The 19,289-nt window shown below is 38.8% G+C and overlaps 2 protein-coding genes and 1 long non-coding RNA gene across 3 annotated transcripts; 2 read left to right on the forward strand and 1 right to left on the reverse strand.

The window, feature by feature from the left end:
* Positions 1-3,406: 3,406 nt before the first annotated feature.
* Positions 3,407-11,329, reverse strand: LOC118436089. The gene is made up of 8 exons (XM_035853249.1): positions 8,920-11,329; positions 7,892-8,705; positions 7,048-7,508; positions 6,824-6,940; positions 6,566-6,728; positions 5,688-5,826; positions 4,449-4,672; positions 3,407-4,242 (listed from the first exon to the last, which is right to left on the reverse strand). Exons 1-8 carry the CDS (start codon positions 10,027-10,029, stop codon positions 4,103-4,105), a joined length of 3,168 nt encoding a protein of 1,055 aa, XP_035709142.1. The 5' UTR covers positions 10,030-11,329; the 3' UTR covers positions 3,407-4,102.
* A 2,743-nt stretch (positions 11,330-14,072) lies between these two features.
* LOC110850701 (heparan sulfate 2-O-sulfotransferase pipe) lies at positions 14,073-16,740 on the forward strand. The gene is made up of 8 exons (XM_022098220.2): positions 14,073-14,249; positions 14,339-14,641; positions 14,713-14,853; positions 14,984-15,094; positions 15,197-15,339; positions 15,430-15,559; positions 16,001-16,161; positions 16,437-16,740. Exons 1-8 carry the CDS (start codon positions 14,200-14,202, stop codon positions 16,601-16,603), a joined length of 1,206 nt encoding a protein of 401 aa, XP_021953912.1. The 5' UTR covers positions 14,073-14,199; the 3' UTR covers positions 16,604-16,740.
* A 1,896-nt stretch (positions 16,741-18,636) lies between these two features.
* On the forward strand, positions 18,637-19,282 carry LOC110850703. Its single transcript, XR_002547999.2, has 2 exons — positions 18,637-18,913; positions 18,979-19,282. It is a non-coding gene; the product is annotated as an uncharacterized LOC110850703 (long non-coding RNA).
* Positions 19,283-19,289: the final 7 nt, after the last annotated feature.

Below are 19,289 nucleotides of genomic sequence, written 5' to 3' on the forward strand. Positions count from 1 at the left end.
ATTTTGAATTGCACACAAGTACGTCAGTTGGCGCCTATTGGCCTTAATCATACCAGCCAAAAACCGGGTAGTGATTTAATGACTACAGCCCCGTAAAATGGATTCGGCTGGGGATTAGATCATTTAGAATTCAGATGAATGGAAGCGACGGAATTGGAGCTCAAGTAAAAGACCAGCAGCACCAGCATCAACAGAAAAGAAGAAGAAGAAGCAGCCAACCAGCCAGAAACCATGAGATGAAGACAAAAAGAAAACAAAAAACAAAGGATTTGTACAGAGAAAACAAATCCCCCTCCGCCTTTGTTCTAACCTTTCCTCTCGTCTCATTCTTCTCTTTACACTCCTTTCAAAATCCAATGGTAATCAATCAATCCTTGAGTCCTCTCGTCTCAAGTGTCGCCGTCATTAAGGGTGAGTGAAGCACTCTAGCGCTATCAAATGTCACTCAGAAATGGCATTCTGATGTTCTTTCCTCGAGAGAGGCACCTACTACCCACACGTGACTGCTAATTACTCACAATCAGTTAAAACAACGTCTTGAAAATAAAATAAGGAATTCAAATCGGAAGTACTTTCTCGAACCACGTCTGATTTTTTTTGCTTCAAGTTTTCCGCGAATCCCATTATTTTTGCTCGCTTCCCTCTGAAAATACTAATTGTAAGTCGGTGAAGAGATTAGCGTCTTTGGTTCTGGTCAGATTTATGTATGTATGAATTTATATGTTTCGGGGGAATCCTCTTTTGTATGGATAACCTACTTGTCTAAGCCACCACAACCGTATCACATTTGTTGCAAAGTATAAATTATTCAACAGATAATTTAATCTATAGTCAATAGCCGGTAAGGCACTTTCCTTTGCTGCGTATTTTGGCATGCATTCTCTGACATCGTATGTTTTCGTCTGGGCACAAGATTTTCAATTTCTATTCAGAGGAAGTATAAGCATGGTTTTCGGAGTCAACGCTGACGCATAAGCTTCAAACTGCATAAGCACTGTTGCTTCATTTCGATCCTTACTCGTCGTCGCTTTTCATTGGGAAATGTCCTAGCTGGATGTTTTTTCTGAAATGATTTCATTACTGAAATTCCTAACATTCCTAAAATTCCTGAAATTCCTGAAATTCCTGAAATTCCTGAAATTCTTGAAATTCTTTAAATTCTTGAAATTCCTGAAATTCCTGAAATTCCTGAAATTCCTGAAATTCCTGAAATTCTTGAAATTCTTGAAATTCTTGAAATTCCTGAAATTCCTGAAATTCTTGAAATTCCTGAAATTCCTGAAATTCTTGAAATTCCTGAAATTCCTGAAATTCCTGAAATTCCTGAAATTCTTGAAATTCCTGAAATTCCTGAAATTCTTGAAATTCTTGAAATTCTTGAAATTCCTGAAATTCCTGAAATTCTTGAAATTCCTGAAATTCCTGAAATTCCTGAAATTCCTAAAATTCCTGAAATTCTTGAAATTCCTGAAATTCCTGAAATTCTTGAAATTCCTGAAATTCCTGAAATTCCTGAAATTCTTGAAATTCCTGAAATTCCTGAAATTCCTGAAATTCTTGAAATTCTTGAAATTCTTGAAATTCTTGAAATTCTTGAAATTCTGTTTCTAAAAATAATCGAGATCGGTTTCCGGGATCCTTTCCAGGGGGAGGATCCTATTAACTTTTGGGATTAATCGGACCACTCCCCCTGGAACTTGTGGGTGTGGTCGGGGGAAAAGTAGATTTTTACTTTCGAAACTTGATTGGATCCTCCCCCTGTGGTCAGATATATGATCCCGCAAACGATCTCGATGATCTCCATCCGTTCAATATTATAACTTATAACATATATAACATTAAATTGTGCAGCCAAAAATAGACCAGCCAATCCCCGACTTTCCATGGTTTGGAAGGAGGCTCTTCCACAAATATGTATGATTCTCACTGTGGACATGACTTGACTTTTCAACTCTAATATTTATGGTTACTCAAGTGTTGACCTTACTTTTCAGTGTGCCAATTTGTGTCAATGTGTTAGACCACTATTTTCGTCATAGATGTGGCAAATAGTAGGTTGGCAAAATACAGAGTGAAAATTGGCAAATTGCAGAACACTTGACTTGACTTAGGATACACGTCGGATATGAGATCATAAAAAAATAGTTGTGTTTAGTTAAACAGGTTTCAGCCATACCTCGAAGGTTTCCGATAATCCTCTTTCTACTTTTTTAGAATTTTTTTGACGAATTTCTAGCAAATTCCTGTTACCCTTGTATACATTTTCTGATTAAATTCAATGACATAACTGAGGATCTACTCTCTCACGGTTTAACATGGTGTGTATGTAGCAGAGGAAAATGTGAGACGCGCAAGGAGGATGAGATTATGTGTCCCATTGATCCATTACGTCATTTGCCAACTTACCTTAAAGTCACCCAACCTCCATTTGTCAAATAAGTGTATAGATGTAGGTTCATTTTGAAAGTAGAAAATTATACCCTAGTTTCCGAACACTTATAAATTTGAAACGATTTAACCGACTTTTTGCTACAAGTTGTTCGAAACGGCTCGTATAAAAATATTGTTTATACCATGACTTTGATTAACTTAGTTACTTTCACTGTTTACGGGATGTTTTATGTCATACGACAGCTCATGATATTCAATGACGCACATCAATATGCTACACATTCGAGAGAAAATTTAAGACTTGGGTATACATATGTACAGCAGTGCAGTAAGCCTACAAAGATTATTTTGTTGTTACCACGTATTAACCGTCTTCGGTTGTTTAAGTTCCGTTGGCGAGACAACTACGATAAGTATTTTTACGTACTTATACAAGTTAAGTTCAGTTCAGACAATACTTTTTCCCAGGGCTTGGTGACTTTCACAGATTTAAAATTGATATTATCTTGCAACATGTTTTCACCAATTAGCTAATGCATTCTCATTTGTGAAAACTATTGGGAAACACGTAATAATTAAAAAAAAGTGTTACCATTGAGAGGGAACCACATCTTTGCAACTTTCTGACGAAGATGATGACGATGATGAAGACACTGCTTTGGGTTGGAGGAACTCAGACACAACTGAAATATTCATGCTCAAGATCACTCTCTCACGAGTTAGCAGTTTTGCTGAACAATCGTTTAAAGTTTGAATATGAACATGCCCTCTGTTCAGGTCGACTTGGAGTTGATATTTTTACAATAACAAATGTTGGCACAGAGAGGATTGATGGCTTCTGGAACTGAACTACGTAAGAAAGTCTGTAGCTTCCGCAAAGAGTGGAATGGAAGGTATTTAAGTTATAAAATTGACGTGCAAAGAATCGCTTTGTCTCTGCAAAATATGTATGCAAACCTTGATTGGCATTAATCTTTGAGTCGAGGAAATGTGCATGAGTTAAGAGAACAATGAGTTAATTTCATGACAATTCAATGGTTTTGATTTATTTATCTTGAGTGCCATTTTCAATAAGTCCTATAAATTAATCAACGAATCACGTTTGCTATATGTACTTAAGTTATGCATATATGTATCCTAGTTATGTAGTATAATTTGCATAAAAACATGACGTGGAGTGAAACAAGAGAGTAGACTTAACAAATGACCAATAAGGGTACATCTGGCACCATTTGAGTTTAAAGAGAATAAAACACCCAAAAAATGCAAACACTTAGTTAATTATTATTATATAAAGTTAAATAGTTAACATTTTCCACTATCGATTGACATATCTCTTTCCCACTATAAATAGTTATTAATCTCAGGATTTTAATTTAGTAGAGTATTTTCAATAATCTTGTTTTTGTGCATCTCGTCATGCACAAATCCTATATGTCCTATTATTCAATGTACCTTTGATCCACCCTCTGAAAAACCGGCTTCGGTTTCATAGTGAACCAAACACTAAATACATACAGTAGACGAAACCACGTACTCGACAGTACACTTAATTTAGCTTAAACCATACCTGATGGAATATGAATATGAATACGTACAAGCACACGTGTGGTGTGTCTACAGAACATCCAAAGTTTAATCCAAAGTGAAAGCATGACGAAGAAAGATGTGAACTGGTTGTGATACGTTCTCTCTCAAATGAAGCACTCCGTTAGCAGCACGGTGGTGTGAAATAGCTTCTTCGTAACCTGAGTTCTAACCACATTTGCTGGTTGGGAACGTACATCTCTGCAGGGATGTCATCCTCCGCTGTAGAATCTGCGTCTCTGTCGGGGGAAGACGTTACGGAATCTGTTGAATAACAATAATTTATTTCATATGCACTTTTTTTCACGTCGCACACAGAGTACGACTTTGATTCAAATTTAAAAATCGCTCGAGTGAATCCTAATGAGGAATGAGAAATTTCAAGTGTGACGCAAAAAAAAACTTTCTCCTGGTCAGGATGGATCGAATGGTGATGGATTCTAATGAGGACGAAGAAGGAATGCATTCACCTGAAGAGGTTGGTGCAACTCGTCGATTTTGCCTCGAGGGTTTCTTCCCCACTCCGAGAACATCTCCAGGATTTCGAAGAAGCAAGTAGGCCACCCCTTCGCACGTCTTGAGGACCTCCAAATGCAGGATGGCTTTTCGGGCCTCCTTCTCCAACTCGGTCTCCGTCCTTATCCACTCTCGAAATGCGGTAAAGTCTCTCAGCAGTTGAACAGCACCCCATTCGCTGCAAGTGGATATGTCAGAAGGTTAAGTCTTCATTATAAATACATTCGAGCTGCATGTAGTGAAGCATTGCATTTGAATTAGTCAGCAGAGTAGATATTTTTATGAACTGCATCATGAAAAGTGAAGTCTCAAGATTTTGACATGTCGCATGTTTAACGTGTCATTTTGTAGCATGGCTGCTGAACTGAGGAGTTGACACTAAACTTTCCCCTGCGATTGTTCCGAAAAGAATGCGTAAACGCTTTTCTGAGGAGATTGAGGAGAGGAGGACGAACAAAGAGCACTTATGGAATGGGAAGAAAAGATAATCTGAAGAGTGAGAGCCCTGGGCCTTTTCCATTACCCATGTTCAATTTGTCTTTGTGCTCATATATTGGATATTGGTAAGACGTCCCCTATAAACTTCGATTCGCATTTCTCGGAGAGATATCTGCTCTTGTGTGGCAGCCAAGGCAGACAGGTTTTAGTTTAGAAATTCGTAATATCAATATTTTTACATCATCTATGCTTACTTAAGGAAATCTAATTTAGGAGAAGTCGCCTGTCTCCACTTTATAGCTTATCGTTCACGTCTCCTTTCTCTCGCTCTGCAGAGGGCAAGCAGGCTCAGGGAGGAGAAACGCTTTATCTAATTTATTGAAGCAACCTCTCTCTCTCTCACTCTCTCTCTCTCATGTGCCATGTGGATATCTCTCCATGTGGATCCAGTTTACAAGGTCGACCATGTGTAGGCGAAGAAAGAAATGAGAATTTGAACTCGATTAAAAAATATTCAATATTCCAAGTATGGCTGGTAAAAATTGAATTATTTTCAACTTTCAGTTCCTACATATATTGTAAAAAAGCAATGAAATTAAATATCAAAACAACGTCAATCCAGAACAACTGCGTCTTTCCAGTATTTCGCAATCTCAAATAAATTCTTCTCGATGGGATAGGAAAACAGAGAGAAAAAAAGACTCGGGATACAGAATCGAAGTATAGAGAAGGAAATTTGAGTGGGTAAAACTCACCTAAATTTCAGTTTCTTATGGAGAATGTACTGCAACCAGGCATCACATGCGGCATGAACGATTTGCTTTCCCATCGCTTCTTGCACCGGGCCTGGAATTAGCTCGACTGAGGCTGTGGTCACAGGCTCAACTACACGGCCTGTAAATATTCAAGTGATAATAATGAAAAATCGGGAAAACACTGTACTAAATATCGGTATCTTGTGGTTGCAACATAATTCATTTTTATTAGTTAATTGCATCGTATAATTGCTCGGTTTAATCATTTGTAAATGCTTAATAGGCTAACGATAAGTATTAGAAATATCGCAGGTCAACAAAGTCATTACAGAATTCTGAGAAGAAGAATCTTCCCTGCTTTGAAAATATTACTTACGAACGAACACAACCATCACTTCACAATAAGACTGCAAATAAATTGGGCCATTATTTAGGAAACGCTAGTTTTAAGAGATTTCACTCTTACGACTTTAATTAATAATATCCTCGTTTAAGATGCAAAAGGGTCAAGCGGATTTGTTGGCCGTTACATTTCCTATACCTTCCACATGGACAGAAACTCTGGTTGGCCCTTTTGCACCTTCAACTACGGTATCCCACCTCAAATGAATTATTTTAAAGAAACCCATGATATGCATTATATTTAAGAAAGGTTTATCAGAGCGCTATACTTGCGCCTCAGTAGTTAGCATTTTATGGCACTCTTGCTGAAAGGTTTTCTCTCTTCATTGCTCCCCTATTTATTAGCAAGCTCAGATTACAACCGTCAAAATGGGTCATGTGGGGAAAATAAATGAAATGAGAAACTAACGAAAAAACTGTATCTTGAAGCCAAATTGTAAAAAATTGTAGTTGGAATAATCAAAATTAAAACGTACCAATGAATATACTGACATAATTCGAGGGTTTGTCCGGACCATGTCCAGTTCCGAAGCCGCTACTTTTCCAGTGACTCGCAGGGGGCATGTATGATTGCAGAGTGGCCAAACTTAGCGTCCTGCACACAGGTCCAACGGTTTGCAGTAGTTCGTCAGGCATGGTCTAAAGTAGTAAATGAATATATGTACAAGGAAAATCTTGCTTCTGGATATGGTACAGCAACGGATTTTTTTCAGCCTCAAGTGGAAATATCTTACTTGGACCATGAGTATAGCAACTCTTAAATCATCAGCACAAGCCTTCCTATGTTTGGCACTTAGGCGAATTGAAATGTCTTCGTGATTTAGCAAAAAGTCTCGAGTGATTAACAGCGACTATAAAATTTCACACCCAACCACCATTCATGAAAACATTTTTATAAGTAATTAAGGCTGGAAATTGATCGAGCAGCTAATAATTAATCTGACATATTTTTTTTTACTTCTCTGGACTTGATGAGCTTAACCAAAAGAGCTGGTTCCCTCTGAGAAATGGCCAAAAATTGTGGAATAGCCCATCCGTTCAACCAGACTTTTGACCTTTTGACCACCCACGCTTTAAAGTAGACCAAGGAAGCTTCAAGTCTGAAGAAAATCTGAGCCTCATTCCCCAAAGGTTCCTCTTCATTGGCAGGAGCAGAAAATCGGCCAGTGTTGTATCCGCTTCCAGAGTCAATCATACTTACACAACTGGTTATGATTTGACCGAATTTTGATCCAATCTCTGTGGCCCATTGGGAAGGTTCGGGTTTGCTGACGAGAGAAATGTGTTCGGGACGTTTAACTTGATACATTTCTTGGAAAGCTTCTCGCATTTTTTCATCCCAGTTGGCAAGGAGGGAGAAGGAGTGCAGGGCTCCAGAGACGGAGTCAAATGCTGACAACATTGGTGAGAGATTACTCTCTGAAAGGCAAGAAGACAAGAATAGTTGAGAAATTCTGACATTTATCATACATCGTATTTTTATCACCCAGCCAAACAAACCGAAACCTCCAAACAACTTTACGGTCCAATGAAGGAGAGAGAATGAGAGAGTGATATTAAATATACTCACGTCAAATGGAATGTTGGTGACGCAACGAGTGAGTGACAGACAGGGAACCGCAAACAAACTCGAAAATGTATTAAGTAAAAGGAAATTGTTGTTTCTTGTTTAACAACAAATTGAATATGATGACAATTAAATATGCTAAATTATGCGGAGGTGGATCTTCAACTACACAAATGCCTATACACACATGCTGCAGAATATGATCATTCATTCATGCATCCATATTTACATTTACCTTGCAAATGTTGCCCAAGGGAAAGCGCATTGCGTAACGTGGAAAATGCTTCTAATGGCTGAAGAACCATGGGCAAGTTGTAAAATGTGCCCCAGAGCAGTAAATCTTCAGCATGCTCGCCAGCAAGTGTCCAGAGCACTTGATGAAAATAAGAGTACATTTTAGTCCTTGTGCTTCTACAAAGACGTTGCTCCCCATTTTCCGTCTTCTTGACGGCTGCATGCCCCAGGAGAGAAGGGCAGTGCGAAAAGGCCTTCCCCAAAGGACGCAGGCCCGAGTCCTCCTCAGAGTAACATGACTCAAACTTGCCTGGAGTCAACATTTCGGACGGATTTGTGAAGAAAGTTGACAACATGGTTTTATAGAATGCATGTGCAGCAAAGGTTGACCTTTTCTCTGCCAAAATCTGCAACAGCCGCATCCCATTCAAGGGTTTCATTGAGAGTTTAAGGAGAGGAGAGTCATTTCGATTGGCAGCATTGATTTGAACTAAAACTTGGATGGAGGTTATGGCTGATTTTTTGTTGCTGGGTGCATTTGTGGTTCCAGCCTCCATGTCGACCAGTGATGACGTGTTGGAGGCTGCTTCCGTCGACTCAGACGTGGTTGCTATTGACCAAGACGATTCTAACACCGAGTTATACACTTCAGTTAATTGGAAGACATTTTGAACCAGCTTGGCCACTTTCCCCTCTTCGGTGACACACCAGGATGACGGAGAGGCGAGAAGGTTGAGAGCCACGGTGATGAGTTGTTGGATCCCGTGCATGATAGAAAGTCTGTCGTGTGTCACCTGCAACTTGGCATGCTTCACCTGCGAAACGAATCAAATGAGACATGTCATTCGTATTAATGCGACACACCAAGTACGTCTACTTTCTAGAAAGCATGCTGGATGGAAATGAAAATATCTTTCAATGTATTTGCAGACCAATGTGTCTGCACATAGTAGAAACTAAATTAAGTATAGGCCTGGATAGCCCAGAGGAAGAGAGAGAAGGATAAAGATGAGACTTAATACTACCAACCTTTGCAAAAAGCGTTAATTTGCACTGAGTTTTGAAGACGGAAAGGGTTCCGAACTGTTTCTCAATATCCGAAAAACTATCAGAAATGCATTTAAGTCCATCGATAAACATTTGAAGTGGGACCCATCCATCAATTCTGACCATGTCCTCATTTCCCCCGCGTTCACCTGAACCACCACCACTGCTAATTACTGCACCAGCTAAAGGCCCCGTGGTGCTGGCCGCATTGGAGTGTCTTTTTTCCCTCAAGTTACTCTCAAAGTGATTCTCCTGCGCACGGAGTTCTTGGCGGAAGTGGGTCAACGCAGAACGAATCTGTCCCAGAAATTGGACAGCTTCTTCGTGGACGTTCCACAACTGTCGCAGCAGTTGAATGCATTCCGTGTTAACTCCGGACTCATATGGTATCCCAGTCAGGGAGGCTAAACCTTGTCTGCTTGGTTTTTCTCCTCCTGGTTTCTTGTTCTTGCCCGTACTGGGAACTGGAGACAGCTTCGTGCGTTCAGATCCAGTCGTCGTGGTGAGTGGGTCAGAAGTTGGGGCAAAATTGGATGGTCTGCTGCTACTCGATCCAGTCTCACCATGTCGAGCACTACCAGTCGCATCCGAGGAGGTCTTGTTCTTTCCACTTACAGATGCTCCTGGTTCTTGAGTGGTGACATGTTGTTCGGTCCCGTCTTCATCTCCTTCTCTGCCATTTGAAGAAGAACTCTGATGAGATTTGATGCCGGAAGACCTGGGAACTGATTTGGAATTGTGGATGGTCGATGAATGCTCAGCAGCATCATTGTTTACCGGAGGACCTACTGCATCCTTTTGTGGTCCCTTTCTGACCTTACCAGACTTTGGTCTGGTAGAGTTTGTCGTCCCATTTCCGTTCTTGGGAGCACGAATGGCGGAGGAGGTTGAGGAATGTGGACGGGTCTGCTGAGCTTTTTGGTGAGAATGCTGATGGTGAGATGATGCAGTAGGAATTTGCTTATTAGCAGTTGATGTTTCCATATATGCAGCTGGTGTGGTGGGGCTGGGCGTCGAGGACTCGGAATTCCCGTCAGTTTCCTTATGTACAAGACCATTTTGTCCATCTTTCTCCCCGGTGCTTTCACTCATTGCCTTGCTGCACAACCCAGCTCCCTTGAAGATCTCATCCTCCTCCTCCTCATGAAACTTGAGGTTTTTAATTCTTGTCCTTGTAATAACTGTCACATAATTGTATCAGCTATGTAGCACTCTTGTCAGTTATATATATATATATAAATGTCCTTCTGTTATCGTACAAGTATTGCACACTTACTGGTTATCCAGCAATTGGTCACGTTAGAGTTGTGTGACAATTAGTTTTTATCTCATGTTTCAGCGGTTTGCTGCTGCCCATTATTTTTATGTGTTGTTATGTACTAACCATCGTAGTCGTAGTCGTAGAAAGTGAAAAGATACGCATTATAATCCTTGCACGATTTTGTCTGGCACCTTGCTCGATATATTTTCAACCATTAAGACGAGAAATTCTGAGAAAACGGAGTTACTACTGCATACGTGGATACATATGATTCCTGCTAATATGAAGCGTCCAATTTTGGTCTCTCTTGTCTTCAGTTTCCAATCAAATCTGATACACTCGGCCTGAGTAGATGAAAAAAAACAAGGAAAAGTAACTCAATTCAGTCACAGATTCGCTTTCCCGACTGCTGTCTGCATCTTTATATTTTTTATTCTTTGACAATCTCCTCGATGTAGCTTTCTGATCTGACAAACGAAAATAATCCGATCACTTTCCTCTTTCACTAACAATTTGTAGCAGCAGCAGCAGCAGCCTCAAGAACCAAACACTCGCTCATTGTATTTTATTTCATTCAGAACACTGCAAACAAAATAAACCAGATCAATTTTCGATGCCTGCTTTCTTTGTCATTATAGAATGTCAAAATCAGATTCGAGCTCATGTCGAGTCAACGTCAAATTGGAAATGTCAAGTTGACAATATAAACTTGACAATTTTTTCCCCTTTCATCGCCCAGTTTATAAACAAATATAAAGTTGGATGTGATTTTATTTAGATTAAATTTGACTGCATAAGCAAAACAATTTCTCATGCTGCGATTAACTCTGTACGTACGCAACAAAGGTCCGCAACCTATTTGCGTAGTCTCAAATTGTTTTTTGCTCTCTTAATATTTAGTTGAAATGCGATTTCCTGCCTTTTATTTTCACACTTTCACCTTATTTCGGTTTCACCACCTATGGAATAACAACAACTATTGACTCTTGGTTGTCCAACCGGACTTAAATCCATGTGGGTTTTCCCTTCCTCGTACTCGCCGTGCTGACTGCTGAATAGCCTTTCTCTAAACAAACTATCTGGCAGAAGGTGTACGTATGCATGTACATACACTTTCCCCATGTCGAACTCAATCCTAATAAAACAAGCACCTACTACTCGCCAACCCACAACCCAAGCCAGGTGAGTTGTCCGTGCTTATAATCCGGTTTTGAGCAGCTAGGTTCTCCCAGACAACGTGTGGCACTACAATCAAGGATAAGTCCTACGTTTTGTTTTGATAGCACAACTCTTGGTGGTCGGAGATGCACACACAATCGTTTAAACCATTCTACATACAAACATTGCATATTCATAGTTTTGAAGAAAGGAACATTAATTACGCGACCTCTGGCTTGCCCAACTAACGGATGGACAATACCTCGGATTAGAAAATGCTTACGCTATACCCATGTAAATAGTTATATGTAAATATGCATGGCGAAAGGAAGCAGGTAAAAAACAATGTTTTCTATCTGCATGGGAGAAAGTTACCACGACCACCGCACCACACAAATCATTTTCATGTACTACCACAGCAGTAGACCCATGTCTGTATCAGAACCAAACGATCAAGCAAAATCCAATCCAATTATCCACATAAAGAATAACGGAGAGAGAAAGCGAGGTGGTAGTGGCTGGTCGTAACGTTTGTAAGCCCAAGTCGTCGTCGCCAACACAGAAACTAATAGTTGGTTGGGTGGGATGGGACGGGTTTGAGATAATCCTAATTCAGGTATAACTAGAAAACCACCCTGTAAAATCGAACTTCCTCTTTTCTCCATTGCTAGCTCAACCTAATAATACGCCAGACATGACAGACGCTACTGGCCATTAATTTCCCCTATGTACGTACGACCTAAAAGTGTGTATGTAGCAGTCGTCCGACATGTGTCAGACCAAATGCACACTGGATGGACACAAGAACACATATTCACACAAAGTACCCGTTCCATCTACATATATCTACTCTGCTAAAAAACTACTGTTCCACCAGGACTAATAAGTCTCACTTTTCATACATGAGAATGATGATGAATGGGAGAAGAAAAGTGCACCGTGTTCTTTCCACAAGTCTGAAACGGGACTGGATATTGCGAAAAGTGGAACCATGAATAAAAAAAATAGTTTCATTCAGAACCTTACTTTCGGATTTCGTAGCGTCTACCTCTTAGCGTTACATAAATACATGATGGTTTTTAAAATGTATTTATTTCTTAAAGCTAAAAATTCACGAAAAGCTATCGGGATTATGCAACTATGACGCATGAGAGTTGCACCAATCTGAGCATTTGTATGGGACTAACGACATTTTGAAAAAGAGGCTCTGTCGTCGTGGCTGTTAGTGGTGGGGAGGACTCAATCGGAGGTATGGCATGGCAGAATGTGGATGAAGGCAAACAACAATTGCGAGGAGAGAAGAAGATGCTACGACGACGACGACAACGAGTGATTGACTCCACACGCCTGTCGTTCCCCGTCTTCCTGTGGTCTTCCCTTTGCCCAGGGCGTTGAGCTTCCGTTCCCCCGTCATCCTCCGTGGCAGAGGAGTTTGATAGATCAATGAATTGTCCATGTTTTGTTTGCCTTCCTCGCTTCATTTGCTCAAGCCAGAGCACTGTCGAGGCAACTACATGTACGAATACGTCGTGTATATGACGAACTTGTAGCCATTGTAGAGACACAGCATTTCGCAACATTTCCCGTTTTCTAGAGGACCGTGTTTGTGCGAGTCCTGAAATTACGGTGTGAGTACCCATCCATACTCTCTCATGCATATATTACTTATGGATATGTTAAGCCAACATGTCATCATGGAATTTTAAATTATATCTCAAACGATGAGTGTCTTGTTAGATCCCATTTGCATTCCATAATGTTGAAAACGATAGGATGATGATGATCACCTTCCATTTGTTATTCTTTCTTCGGCAAAACATGCTTCGAGACACTGGGTGATTTATTGTCTCGTTTGTACCTACCTTGCAAAGTTAGGAGGTTATTAATAAGGCGACTAGGCTATTTGTTACACACTTGATATGCGCACATGGTGAATATGTTAGTAGTGCGATCTAATTCATTTATTCGTCAAAAAGGTGTAGCATTCTATGGATATGAAACTTTAATTAAGGTGGTTTCGGATTTACGGAATTGATCAAAGTCACTCAAGACGATAAATCACAACCTCATGAATTTATTTGATTGATCAAGGTTGATCATTTCTTAGAACGCAGTCTGCTCATAATTTGTTATTCTTCCATGAATAGAGTCCGGTGGGATATTTATTCATTCAAACAAATACTTGAACGGCATAATTGTATTGTTCTATCCATCCTTCTACACTCTATGAACCGCTGTGGGAATATAGAGGTCAAGTGTTCAATCTGAATTGAAAATACAAGGGAAATAAATAAACGAGAAAATAAGTCACTGTTGGTAAATCAACCTCGCTATTTCGTCCATAATTTAAAGGATGAATCGGGTATCTTGACGTTGTTTTTTGTCTGTTGATGTGATAATGATGATGATGATGATGATGTGAATATGAAGTGTTCAAAGTTTTTTTGACAATTTTCGGCATGATCTCACATTGATACCAACCAAACAACTGGAAGCTAATAATGCTGTATTTCCAACATCTCGGCATGCATGCGGTGCAAATAGTCCATTGTTAAAGAGTGCATTAGGATTTGCAGTTTCATGGCTATTTATGTGTGGTGCCCATGCGTAAAATCCATTGTCATAGATCTACTTGAAGAGCAACAACTGCCTTAAAGTAGAAGAAGCGTTTTAATGTTTTTGCTTCTTCAGTTCAATGATACCGTTGAGACGAAATGCAGGCTTTAAGACCAAACAGTAGTAGTAGTACAAGTAGTTGCAGTACAGTAGTTGGACCGATCCACAGTGATAAAAGATCTTACTATTTCAAAAACTTAAGTTTTCGTCGGTACTATGATTAAAAAATGAAGAAGTCCTTCCCAGGCATTTTTAGATCCGCTTACATAAACTGCTGGTACTATAAAAATCAAAAAATTCTACAGATTAAAAACACATATTTATAATTACATTGATTTTGAAGAATTGTCAACCTTTTCATTTCAGGTACATTCCAATCCTCCTTTTCTTACTGGGGCTCAAGATTTGTCTACTTTTCTTCCTAGTCACATCAATTCATCCTGACGATGCTTTCCAAAAGTCCGTAAAATTAGGACAACATATTCGTACGAATAGCACCACTTTTTCCCAAGAGGAGAGCGCTTTGAAGTTGAATGGAAAAAAAGTTGGCAGGCGCAAAAAAGCTACTTCACACAAGTCCACGACTGCAATTCCTCGAGAATTGCTTGAAGAATGGGACACATTGGCTCATTTAGAAAATGCCAAAATAAAACCGACGCACACAAATCGGTACAAAAAGCAGTATTACCATTTCAGAAATGAGCATGATCTTTAACAACTAATAGTTAAATTTCCTTCAGAACCAAAGCAGATAGCATTTGGCTCGTTTTAAATCGAGTTCCACGCTGTGGTGGAGGCACATTGGTAAAATTGTTGGAAGAGTTGGCACAAAGGAATGGATTTTCTCACCAACCCCACGAGTACCGAACTCCGTGGCCCAGGTACTTGGACGCATGTATTTAATATTGAGGGAGAGCGAGAGAGAGAGGAACGTGAATTTGCATGCAAAGTTGACTAAATTATGTTATGCAACAAGAAACTTAAAACATATTTTCGGTTCCGTTTCAACAGATTCTTGTTGGAGCAAGAGCAGGAAAGTTTAGTCACTTGGTTTGAATATCAACATCTCCCCAAAAGTTACGATCGTCATTTCTTCTTTGTCAACTTCACTAGGTATCAAAAGTACGTAAAGAGCCTTCGAGAAAGTTGGGTAGATCGGGTTATGAAATAACTTAGTTATCACTCCTGGTAATTTTGATCATAAAAGTATGTACAATCAAACAGATTCACAAAGGAGAATCCAATTTACATCAATATTGTCCGTGATCCTGTAATGCGAATCCAGTCCGAATTTATGGCTCGGAGAGCTGATAAAGAAATAGCAAAGGCAGAGATTATGCGAAGAAATGAAGAATCTCCAAAGTCTGGTTAGTGATTTTATTAGTTATATATTCTATTTTTTAGAGTTATGTCATCAACCCAGCCGACGAGCCTATATTTTTCCATTATATTTTAAGGACTAGCCTGGAAGAAGATGAGATTCGAGGATTGTGTCGTGCAAGAGGAGGAGGAATGTCAGTTTGGGAATGGAACACCGGATTTCACTCTTTCAATCCCGTTCTTTTGTGGACAACATAACTCTTGCGTGTGAGTCAGATTAATTTTCATTCGATGGTTCATATTTTACGTAACATACACAGATACATACACATGCATGCGTAGATGAATCCTGAAATATATACATAACCCAACGTAACCCCGGAACATGTATACATTCAACATGCATGTATTTTCAAGCCTAAAACATTTAGTTGTTCAGATTATTCGAAACTTTAGTACTTCATTGTTCCCATTTTTCTCAGTCAGCAATAAAATATAAAATATTACATATTACATATAAGATTAATATTATCAATGAATAATATGTAACGCTTAGGCTAGATTCGTAGTATGCACTCCTGCTAGAGTGAAAAAATGAAACTTTTCGATAATTCTGGACACAATAACAGTGTTACACATTCCGTCCAATTCGAATGCGTATGTATTGCGGATGATGACAATGTGAGATTTTATGCCAATAAAAAACAGAGCAATCAATGACAAATGGGGAGCACAAATGGCTAAGTTCAACATCGAGAGGTACTATTCTGTCGTCGGTGTGCTGGAAAGAATGGATCAAACTTTGGCCGTGCTGGAAAATTACGTCCCCAAGTTCTTTTCGGGTGTGACACAAATCTACAATCAACTGGGTATGTTATGTTACACTAAATATACTCCTACACCTTCCTCTACCAGAGTTTCTAACAAGTCCATGTAAATGGGTGGATTGGTATAATTGGTACAATATGTGCTCAGTTATATCATCATTTGTAAACCAAATTTAACGCAATTAAGTGTCCAGTGAATGAAACGACACCAAATAGGTGACTTTGATAATGAACGCAGTGACGCCGCTGACGCTTTTGCATACACTTTTTGTTTCAATAGTTGGAAATGGTATTTGATAGCATGATATGCATTGCAGATGAACACGAGAAAGGGTATTTTACCCGAAAACCTAATGGAAATGATCGCCCCGTGTCCGAAAAAGTGCGACAAATTTTGCAGAGGAAACTTCACGCAGAGATGGACGTGTACCGCTTCGCTCTCCAGCGGCTTTCACTCCAGTTTGCCCACCTTTCTGTTCTCTAATAATGCTTTAGAAGTGATTTGTGTATATTGTATGTGGTATTGATGCGACACAGTTTTTGGTGCATACAAAGTATGTCCGTATGTAATGCATTATGAAAGTTGTACAATAAAAGACAAGAATTGACATCAACCCATTATTTTTATGCTTGGTAGTGCTTTTTTATTACGTTTCCACTTAAAATTATTAGTAAGAAACACTGATCTATATCGCATAAAGTACATAAGTACTTACTGGTACACCTACTATTTTAAGTAATGTAGGTTTCTTGACTATTCTTTGCAATTTCTTAAGTCAAAAATTGAAAACACTGTTCTATTTCTGCTAAGTTTTAGTAACGTATACACTGCATATTTATACATCTGCAGAAAAGCAGAGATAAGGAGTGGTAACAAATATGTACCACCACAAATTTATGTGACAAGTCAATAGCGGCTACTAATTCTACACATATGTAATTACTTACATACAAACATGTCCACACACTGTATATTTACTAACATTTTTAATAATTGGCATAAAAGGTAGCTTCCTTTCAGCATTTTACAGGAAAATAATTAGCTGCAAAAATGACTGTCAAAATTACATTTTCTCTGCAATCTTACGGCATAATAACAATTTAAATATTTGTGAGCGTTCGTGGTTAAAATTTTCGATTCAATTTTTTACAACATAAATTGCACAGCTAATTAATTAGTATTGGTAGGAGGGTATTTATACCAAAGATTTTTTAAATCGTATACATACATAACTGCACACAAATGTTTGTACACGACACTGAGGAGGGGAGCTTCACCACCTGCCCCTCTCAGATCTTGATGTGCTTTGGATATGTGGTAGTGTCCTATAAGTGTACTAAAACCCTGAAGTGGTTTGACTCCATAGCCACAGTTACGCCCGCCACACCCACTCAAAGGCGCCAAAAACACGAAAAAAGCCCTGTTTTCACTCGTTCAAACCCTCGCCAAAATTCCAATTTTGCTCGGATATTGGTAAAATTTACATTTTTGTAATCCCAGATACTTGCTTGATCATATCCAGTAGCAATCTCAACTTTTTTGAAATTTTGAATTTTTTCGAATAATTCATCAGCCCGAAAATGCCGAAAATTTCGAAAATTTCAAAAAAGTTGAGATTGCTACTGGATATGATCAAACAAGTATCTGGGATTACAAAAATGTAAATTTTATCAAAATCCGATCAAAATTGGATTTTTGGTGGATTTTTGAAGTTGGTAACTTTTGTGGTTTTCATCCCTTTGAGTGGGTGTGGCGGGCGCAAACGTGGCCATGGAGTCAAACCACGTCAGGGTTATAGTACACTCATAGTACCCTACCACATATGCAAAGCAAATCAAGATCTGAGAGGGGCAGGTGGTGAAGCTCTCCTCCTGAGATTTTCAGTGCGAAGTCCAGAGAAAGTACAGAATTGCTACATGCCTTATTGCTTTGATCAAAAATATTGCAAATCATGATTATTGTAGAGAAGTATTGTGCTATCGTGACTGAATGTACGTACAATTTAGAAATGGTGGCGTATGTATTTTTTAATAAAGATGAAAAAAAAAAAAGTTCTGCAAATTAAACGAAAAATTGAACATATATGACACTGGAGAAGAAACAATTTTTTTTAAATCGCATTGCTATTTAGCATAAGCAATTTTTATAAACCACCAGAAATTTAACTTTCAAAATGCTAGCCAAACAAAATTGCATGAAATGTGAGCGTGCTTGTAATATGGATGGTTTGTACAACAAACAAGCTGGTTTTGCGTTGTAAAACAAGGTAAGGCATAAATTCCTCTCTCATTATCTGCTGCATGTTACTCAAGGGCTGGGCTTGCGTATGAAAACGGTCAGTATTTTTCTTACACAGAGGTAGCGTGAATGGTATTTGTAAAAGTTTATGAATATTTACGATGCATACATATCGATATTTTACCTTTCTATTTTCTTTTATAAAATAAATCCCTGAATAGTAGTAGTATAATAACAGTATTAGTAGTGACGTGGAGCATTAGTTGAACATCAACGGAGAGCTTGGACACAATATTTACATACTTAATTGGATTTTACGAATAAAAGTAGCAGAATGGTATCTGGGACTAGTATAATGAAATGAGATTATAGCGCAAATAAGGGATCTAAAGTAGTGAAACTAACTAAAGATGAAGAAATAGATGAACATAACCAAAGATTTCATTTCATTTTGTCACATCGCATAGTCTGGTTACTAACTGTTTCGCTACAACAATTTCCAGAATCAATTTGAAATTGGCGACACTGTAACATTAGCAAACACGTTTACTAATGGTAAGGTTGATATGATTTGAAAAATAAATAAAGCAAAAATGTACATACACTTGTATATATTGTAGAAGTGCAGGCTGAGGAAGCAATGGAAGTTGATCATGGAACCATACGACAAAAAATATTGTCAAAAAATAAAACTCTTAAGAGAAAACTTTGTGAAAGGAACGGGTATAAAGCTGTGTGGTGAGTGTCATAAAAACACTACAATGCAACAAAACAATACTTCCTAAATTAATTGAAGAGGCAGGAGCAAAAACACAATGGGAGGAATTGAAAAATAAAGTTAATGAAGAACTTAAAAAGCTGGACAAGGGGGAGAAGGAAAAGATCAGGGATATAAAAGCGGTTTTCCCCAATGGGTAGGGTAGACCCAAAA

This window comes from Folsomia candida, unplaced genomic scaffold (assembly GCF_002217175.1).
Source record: "Folsomia candida strain VU population unplaced genomic scaffold, ASM221717v1 Fcan01_Sc006, whole genome shotgun sequence".
In the NCBI taxonomy this organism is placed as follows: Eukaryota; Metazoa; Arthropoda; class Collembola; order Entomobryomorpha; family Isotomidae; genus Folsomia; species Folsomia candida.